At 37.5% G+C, this 9381-nt stretch overlaps 1 protein-coding gene across 2 annotated transcripts; it reads right to left on the bottom strand.

The window, feature by feature from the left end:
- Positions 1 to 1395: 1395 nt before the first annotated feature.
- Positions 1396 to 7612, bottom strand: LOC146558205 (sterile alpha motif domain-containing protein 12-like). 2 transcript variants are annotated; one of them, XM_085246828.1, is made up of 5 exons: positions 7516 to 7612; positions 3467 to 3550; positions 2880 to 3006; positions 2603 to 2743; positions 1396 to 2339 (listed from the first exon to the last, which is right to left on the bottom strand). In XM_085246828.1, the coding sequence occupies exons 3-5, from the start codon at positions 2998 to 3000 to the stop codon at positions 2323 to 2325; spliced, it is 279 nt and encodes a 92-aa protein (XP_085102954.1). In that variant the 5' UTR covers positions 3001 to 3006; positions 3467 to 3550; positions 7516 to 7612; the 3' UTR covers positions 1396 to 2322. The 2 variants fall into 2 exon arrangements, with proteins under 2 accessions (XP_085102954.1, XP_085102953.1); XM_085246827.1 differs by lacking the exon at positions 3467 to 3550 and having other exon boundaries at positions 7516 to 7606.
- Positions 7613 to 9381: the final 1769 nt, after the last annotated feature.

Genomic DNA, 9381 nt, shown 5'->3' with positions numbered 1-9381 from the left:
GGCCCTGTCACCGGGGTCAGCTGTGTTGTTTATCATCTGCTTCAGTCTAGCAGAGAGGTGGATTTATGTTTGTGCTGAGTAAGCACTTCCACAGCCACGCCCTGCCAAATCAAATGTCACACCATCTCCTGGGGTATTAATCACACTCCGACACACAAACACACACTGTCGGGCCCAGAAACATAAAGAAAGAGAGAGGAAAGGTCACACGAGCCCTCAAGTTTTCATAAGCATTTCATGCCTTTAAGAGTAGTATTCAGTCTTTGCATTCCAGTGTATGAGTGTATACGTGTAATTACATACATACTGTGATGCTGAAGTCTATACAATGCTATCATCTTTTTGACTTTTAACTGATTTTTTTTATTTTTACTTTTTTAAACTAAGATTTTTACTTTCAGTTAATTAAAAAATTATGCATAATTGTGTTTAAAACAAGGTTTCGTTGACAGTCTTACGTTAAGGGACTGTGTGCTTTGCCTTACTGCCCTTTCAAATCCAGCGTATACAATTTCAAAGCCTATATTATATCTTTCTTCAGGTGAGAAACAATCCTACCTCCCAAATGATGTTTTTATTCTGGAATTTTGATTGACATTTTTTTCTTTCCATTAAAAGTAAACTACCATAAAAATGTTAGACTGTTCATTTCTTTGTAGCTCCCCTTCCTGGCAGTGTGGTATCTGCTTTAATCAGCTCAGTAGGTTATAATATTAGATAATAATACTAATATAATACATAATATTAGCATCCTGGATTTGATCTTAGATCAGGTCACAGTTTCGTTAAATCACACAGCTGCTGAAGGAATCATAAGATATTAAACAGGACTGATTTAAAGTCTTGGCTGCCTTCATCCCCCCCATTTCTATGCGAAAAACTATATATAGCCTAGCTGCAAGCAGTAGCCTATTACTATCAATGCACTTTCAGATGCTCAAGGAAAATGCGCAACTGCCAAGCAGTGAGAGGTACAACCACACTGCTGCGATATGTAGAGAGGAGCCTGCTTGCAACAATTATTTTCAAATGTGTTAATGCGTGACTGCAATTACAGATCAATAGATTCCAGCTAATCATAATATATCCAGGTTATACCCATGAAGGTGACACACCTATGATTATAGCCTTTAGTTTTAACAGTCCTGGGTCTTTCACAGCGATCTGTCATAGAGGGATTTTCCACACAGTAAAAAGAAGATTTTTAGGAGGAACATGGATATTAACAGGCTGCAGCTGTAAAAACAGAAATTCCTTACTATGTTTACACCATAGTAGTCTTTACCAAAAAGAGAAATGATTAACAAAAACACTTTAAATTCAGTGCACCAAACAACAAAGAGATGGTCAGAAGTAGGAAACTTGTGCAGTCTTAGCGATGCCTACAATACACATTTAAAGGAGGCAATCTCAAAGTGGCAGTCGCTTGAAACAGATTTAATGAAACTGCATCATCACAATCAAATCCAGACAAACTGACAGTTCACTTCAAAAAACAATGAACTTGAAAGGAAACAGCAGCACACCAACATCTGGTTTGTGAAAAGCAATTTTAGTCAGAGAGAAAAGCAAACAACATGACAAAGTTTTACAGCTTTGACTCAGCTCTTCTGATCAGACGTGTGAAATGTTTAACCTTTCCACCCAGGAAATACTGAGGATAAGCAGTATCTGTTATTAAAATACAATCTGTTCCTATTTTGAGAGCAAGCTACCTATTACAATACTAGTAGGATGAAAATGTGTGTAGGATTTGATATTTGTCACGGGGTCAAGAAGGTAAGTAAAAAATCTCTCATAAATCCACTTAAATTTCCTGAAAAACTGCAGTCAAAAACACAAATTTAAACCAACAAACTCAGCAGAATGCATCTCCTGGGAAAATCGGTGAGCAGATTGTTTCATTTTGGCTTTAAATGATCTGCTGATTGGCTTATATCCTAAACCTCTACACATACTGCGACTGCATATTTGGTCCATAAAAACTTTTGTTCGTATGTTTTATAATGCCATGGTTGGCAAACCCAGTGCAGGGACAGAAAAAACACGGAGATTAATGGACAGTAGGATCAGAAAAAGCCACTCAGACAGAAACTAATCTCATCCATCTGCACAGGTCAGATTTCACACCGGAAATGGGTTTCCTTCTCTCTTCATTCCTCATCGATCCTTCTTTCTATTCACTTCTTGTTATTTCCATCAATTCCACCTTTCTGTCTCCTTCACGTGGATGAATGGATGGTTGGGAAATTCAAAAAAATAACAAAAAGTCAGCCATGGTTCTGTTTTTTTCTTTGGCTTTCTGAAGATTTTCACTGTGATTCATGGAGAAAGAAACTCTGGAGAGTATATAAGAAAGCAAATAAAACAAAAATTAGGAACTATTTTCAGGAATTAAAATGGTAATACTCTTAATTCTTTTTTTCTTTGAACAAACTTAAATTTATGACTTAGTTTTAATTAAAATGAATCCTGCACCATTGTTTCTATGCATAATTGTTGCATTCCAACAAATATGCCCTTATCAATGCAACTTTATGACTTTTTTATTACATATATAGTTCAGCCGTGAACTGAAGATGAAGTCATTTGGCAGGCTCACCAGAGCAGATGTCACTAAGTTCACTGATTTCTTCCTGAACTTTGAGAAGAAGGAGGTCCTGCAAAATTTCCTGCTGCTGCTTCTCATCTTCCACCCCAAGAAGCTTCAGCTGATAGTCCTTTAGTCTCAGCAACACACGGCCTGCAGATTTAAACAGGATCCCAGTGATTTGTTCAAGTATATAAAAAGAGATTCAAAATAATGCGAGGAAAGCTAATAATGACTTGGCCTGTTAAATTCCTGCCACTGAAGCAGGAATACCATGCATGTGTTGTACCTGTTATGTCATGTTTGATTACGGCTTTGTGGAGTAGGGTCATCTTAGTCGGATACTGTTCCTGAATCCACTCCAGCACTTCTTCCACTGACCATGATGATGGCCCCTTTGATAGTCCCATCGCCCTCTGATCAATAAAACATAAGAAGAGAAATTAAGAGAAGTGCAGAAAAAGTAAATGTTTAGCTTTTTGTCTTACAGTACAAAATAATTCACTGTACCAAATGCAGTTAAATTCAGTCTTCACACTGAAGAAAGAGACAAATGCATGCTTGATATTACAGCAACATCTCTGTCTGGCACTAACCTTTACCAATTTGTGAGGCAACATTTGGGCTCCATTACATTACAGATTGGATTTTATATTTGTATTTTATATTTATTTACGTTTATATACGGTACCCAGTTCTCAGGTTATCTTGTTCTTGTTCTTGTTGTTGTGGTATCAATTTGAAAATCTTACATCACCTCATTCTCGAGTTCACAAACTTGGGTGTCCACACCGCCCACCTGCTTGGCAGGGCAATGACAATACCCTATCAACCTTTTATGGCTGAGTGGTAAAAAATCTTAAAAACAGAGTTTACCTTAAAATATGATGTGGTGAGGGCTCGTGTACGTGGATTTGTTTGTCACAATAGGCTGCAAATGTTCACACACGCTCTGAATGACTGAGAATGAAAAGAAATGAGGGGATTTTCTTAAAATTGTGTGGGCCCCTAGACACACTGGTGACACATAATTACTCTAAAAAAATGAAAATGGATTTGACATGTCTCCTTTAAAAGCAGAAAATAAGCTCAGCAAGTCAGCTGCCATCACTGAGGACATGCAGACAACCCTTAACAACAGCTCAATGAAGTTTTGCTCCTGGCACATTAGCTGAGGACATTTTTGTCTGCAGTAGACCTTCAAATGTGATAAAATGTTATTTTCTCTTGATATTTGACGCTCTGGATCACCTACTGGCTTCACATAAGCCTATTTTCCGGTGATTAATTCAACAACCCCCTGAACATGATGACAAATAGTTTTGAATGGCCGATGGATTCTTGTACTGCAAGGTGAAATCAACCGAGTATGACACTAAGAGGTCAAAAAAAGTTGTGCACTTTTCAAAAAGCTGCCTTCTGTTCATTTGGCTTTTTTCCTAGCCATATCCTCCTGGGCTGCAATGTAATAGGGCAAAAATTGCTAAACAGTTGATGTGACCTTTTCAGCAGGCCAGTCTAGTTATTAGGTTGTAAATATAGGAATGTAATTTCCTGAGTTAATTAAGAGGGATGCGTGATTGGCTGAGGCGGTAACGAGATCCCAGTGGAGTAATTGACATACAGAGAGTGACCGAGGTAAAAAGACAGCAAAGTTCCCTTCAGCGCCAGAGTGAGCTGAGAGTAAAGAAATCTAACTGAGGACAATAATGTGGGTTTTATGCCTGAAGACAGCAGCTCTTAAGCCACACAGCTCCTGAATTGGGCCCCAGTGGTTAGATTTTATAGTGGCATAAAATGACTGTATATACAGCTTGTCTTATTTGCTCTGAACCATTTCATTTAGTTTCATACTGCCAAGTTACAGCTAAACCAGGACCTGTAAACAAAAGCAATATGCAGTGACAAGCAAGGTGGAAAATTGGATTTTTGTAAATTACTGATTGTGTGCAAGACTTTTTTTCTCTCTCTCTAGCTGACCAGATATTTTTTATTATTCAGCTCCCGGCTTTTGCATCTAGTATCACCATTTCATTGAGCTTCAGTTTAACATTGTTAAACAATGTGGACCGTATGGCTCGATCCAAGGTCCAGATCAACATCTCATGCGCTGTGACAGGTGTCTGCTGTTTTAAGAATATAAGATTCATACACGGATTATCTACTATAAATACTTTTATAGACCTGTCATGTCTTTTTTTGTCCTGCACTTGTTCAGTTTTCACAAGGTTTTTGCAAGATTTTTTAAGGATTGCACACCATGCTGAGACATGCCAAGTTTTTGGAAATTACATAATGATGAAGGAGACTTTTTATACGGACTCACTGTTCATCCTTTGATTTAGGTGTCTGAATTATTCATAAGTCAGAGTTCAGCAGCTTAACAAAGAAAAAACATTCTTCTGAAATGAGGTACAAAAGCAGCCAATGTCCAAAGAAAACTTTGAAAGACTTGAGAACTGTATCCTGGAGAACTGCTGCACAATATTACAAGAATGTCTGGCTCCTTTAAAAGAAAACTGTAAAAAAATGAGAGACAAGTCAGGACTTTTGCACAGTCGTGTATAGCCAGAATTTAAAGGCACACAAACAACAGCCTCTATGCCATCTGACATATTATCAGTGTCACCTTATCAAACACTTTCACACAATCTAACATATACTCCTGCTGCCTCGGGTTCAGACTTTTTTAAAGTAGGTCAAGATTCTCTCCAAAGGATTTGTTTGATTTCCAAGTGCCTCTTTAGCTCACTATGCCCCATATTAGCAATACCCAACTTCTCCCAACAGACAGTTTACTCAGGCGCAGCGCTGATTGTAGATCATGTGCACTGGTAGTTAATTATAGTTTGCTCCAGACAAAAAAACTGAATCACTTTCACCCTTATTAACCTTTCATTTGAGGCCTTTGATGTGTCATGCTGTCATAATTCCCATTGTTGAGGAACTTCACAGATGGACTGAAGTTTCCTTTGACCATCTGAGGTTTTTTAGTATTTCTTAGGGGAAATGAGTGTGTATGAAATACAGAATGACTAAATATTAGATTAAAAATTACAAATTGCAATCATAATGTAACATCACTGGACTCACAGATTTAACTGTTTAAGTAACACCCATGAAAATCCTAAACTCTGTAAAACTCCCATTAGTACCCTGTTATGTGACAGCTTAGCTTTGAGCAGTGCAAGTGAGGTTTGCTCTCTAGCTGTATGCCCTCACTGATCTGCGAACACAAGCCCGTGTGCCGAACTCAGCTCAGGTGAAGCTAGTTCTCATGTAGCCTCAGTTTGTTAGCTTTTCAGACAGTACTGAATGGTCTTGTTACTCGGTAAGTTAGTCAGCACTTTGGTCAACCTGTGTTGTTTTTAAATGTCCTCATAAATAAATAGATTGAATTGATTGATAGATCATTGCCTATTTGATGTCCATAGTCCATATTAGTGTTAATAGTTGTTTTACGTTTTGTTATGGTGTAACATGTATGGGAGTCCTAGACGTTTTGTTTGTTTTATACTGTAATAGTCATACTGCAATAATTACACTGACATTATTAAAGCGAAACAATTTTAATTGCATGAGTTTACAGCTAATGTAGTCTACAGCATAACATGTGGGGAGAATAATCAAGCATATTGTTTTGTGTTGTACTATTTCACATGCATCATGTTAACTGAGTACTTGGCTCTTATTCCCAAATAGGTGTGCATCACACAAAACCTAACTCAGCATATACTCTATACATCCAGACTCACTCTACCAATCCTCCAAAGAAAATATTTTTCCAGCCTAATTCTATAGCTTTAACTCACTGCAATTAGTGCATGTTTAATTTCCTCACTCTGTCTTGAGTGTTGATATCTTCCCAACCCACAATGGCATGCAGGAGATCTTGAACTGTAAATTGATGGACGACTATTATCTATATCTTTAGTTATTTTTTGGTGTCTGGAAATTGGCTTAATATATAACAGGATTTCATAATATATCAGAGTTGATCTTAAATTTTAGACAGACAATCTTTACATTCAACATACTAATGGTCAGAAAACGATTGCCTATTAGTATCTATATGCATACATTATGTTTCTCTGTATTTCTTCTTGGAAAGAGAGCCTGCAGATTTATGCCAGACCTATGATATTATGATCAAATACAGCAAGGAATAAAGAAAACGTCAATGGTCAAACACACATACACAAGCTGCAGGCTGCAGCATCCTTCATACATTGTAAATATAATCCTACCACCTTGTGGTGTCTTGCAGAAGTACATCTTCTCCTGAACAAGCTTTAAAGTTTGTTTTAGGAAGAAATAAGTGGTCCAACTTTTCCATAACCTAGTTCACAGAGATTTCAGCTCTCTAATCCGCAGCTTTGCTCCATTTACATTATGCAATGCAGCCGTTTCGGTTCTTTATTCAAACAGTTGGCGCTTTATTGTGTGTTTTCTTTCAGCAAATGGTAAAGCATGCCCTAAAAACGCACTGAGAGTTTTGCACAGCATTGCACAGATTCATTATGCATCACCTTGCCAAAAAATATTTACCGCTGCAGTTTTTCTCAGCTGTGTTAAAGCTCAGCAGAATACGCAGACTGGTTACAGTGTTAAAATTTTTACTTGTTTTAGGCGCCTTTTCTTGTTGACAGGCTGATGCCGAATTAAAGCAGTGTACCTAAAGGTTATGTACTAATTTGTACCAGCTTGGTATGTATGTCTGAATTTAAGAGACCTCAATTAAGCGTATATGAATATTTTGAGTAGAATTTGGGCTGTTGTACAGGACTGAGCCCAACCCATCGACAACAACTGTCTTTCAACAACGTCAAATAGCTACAACAATACTGTAGGTAAGCCGCTTTAACACTTGGTTATCTACACAAACTTTATGTAGGTGTTTAGTTCAGTAGGAAGTTGATATTTACCTCCAGCCCGCTCCCGTTCGTAACGTTTAAATGGCGACCCTATTCGTACCTTTACTGAAGTGTTACAGTAGGTAAGTTCATTTCACAGGCCCCGCCCATTACCCCTGCCACGTGATGCATTCAGGTGCCGTGGTAACATGTGTTTGGTACATGCTGCATACTATTAATGAAGTCTGTAGTATTTCCAGGTACACTGGTATCTGTGCATTAAAAAGAAAACATGTATACCTAGCCCATTTATTTATATTATGTACCGGTATGGAGTTAATATGGTTCACAGACAATTAGCTGTGAGGCCACCTGTCCTGCAAATCCATATTTGTTAACTTAATCCACTGCACAGAAGTGTATTCATCTATTTGCAGAATATAATTTAATAGTGATAGTATAAAAACTACATTGCGGTGGAGAAAAGGACAAAAGAGGGCCTCATAAGCAGTCTGAGATCCAGGTCTTAGATTTTTGAGTGTACAAGTGCTCCAAATTTTCGCAAATTACCGCACAGTAACTGTCATTAAAATTCATCTTAATCTAGAAATAAAGATGTATACAGCTGCAGTTTGTGGCTGCACATTTTGGTATGTAAAATGTGCTTAACATGACATTCTTTACCTAACTGATAAGTTCCCCCGACCTTCCCCTATTTGTCCAAATACTCCTTTTTTATTTATAGAACTATTATTATTATTATTGTTATTTTATATACGTTACATAATTAAGCTTGTTATATTATACTCTAAGAAATTACAAAAAATAATTATGTTTTATTAACTGCTTCCAACAGATGGCGCTCGTCTACAGCAGGTGGGAGTCATCTTCAGCTCGGAGCTTCCCAACTTTAGGTGGAGCAGCCTTGTGGTCACGTGACGTTGTTACGGGTATATTACTAATTTGAGTGTAGGTTATTTTATTAGTTTGCTCTGCTCTACAGATCTGCTAACTCTTTTCATATCACTGGCAGAGGCTGGGCAATTTCGCCATTACTTTTTTGTAGTTTTAATGATACTCTAAATGAAGAAAATTTCACTTGAATCTGCATCTGGCTCATCTGTCATTCCCTTGAAAAGGGACGTTATGTAACATGTATATACAGAGGATCCCTAGTATGACGCACATGATTGTATAATTAGTGTGATAATAAGTTAATGCCATTTCTCCCTTACCTGTAGAACTAACTAACTATGACTTTTCGACGTTGCATGTGTTTAATTTTTATTGCTATTAGGTTGAATGACAGTTTAATTGCTGCATACAATTAATTAGAGTGCAGTGCCACAAACGGACAGGAAACCCACACATAAAGGAACTCATCCATCAGAAAATCGTTGCTTTGTGTTTCTGCTGTTATGGAAGTATCTCTGCTTTTAATTTGCCCACAAAAATGGGCTTATGTTTCACGCAGTTGGCTGAACAATGGCATGGGATGTTTGCCTACTATGATGCTTTCAAGGGCTCCAAGTTCAGACTTTATCAAATAAAATAAGCTGTGAGCTTTTATTTCCATTAATAAATACCATAGGGGATGTTTCTGTTCATAGTGTTTTGTGTTTAATTGTAAAATGAGTGGAAGGATGTGAAAAATAAATTATGTTTCAGTCAAAAACTTCGGGCGAGCTTTTGTATTTAAGTAACAAACAAAGTATTTCTTTGTTGCTCAGATGAGAACAAAGTAAAGATGTTTGGCCATAATCCACAGCACCATGTTTTGGTGAAAACCAAACACAGCATGTCAGCATAACTGTCAAGCACAGTGATGGAGGGACGATGTTTAGGCTTGTTTTGCAACAACAGGACCTTGGTACCTTTAAGACATTGAGTTAACCATGAACTCAAAGCTTGGCTTAAAATGGTTCATGCAAGAGGAAA

This window comes from Mchenga conophoros, linkage group LG15, assembly GCF_057382185.1.
Source record: "Mchenga conophoros isolate Kocher_MC1m ecotype Shallow Benthic linkage group LG15, M_conophoros_male_GT1.1, whole genome shotgun sequence".
Classification (NCBI taxonomy): Eukaryota; Metazoa; Chordata; class Actinopteri; order Cichliformes; family Cichlidae; genus Mchenga; species Mchenga conophoros.
Note: the sequence above shows the minus strand (reverse complement) of the source record. Positions and strands in the feature narration are given on the sequence as shown.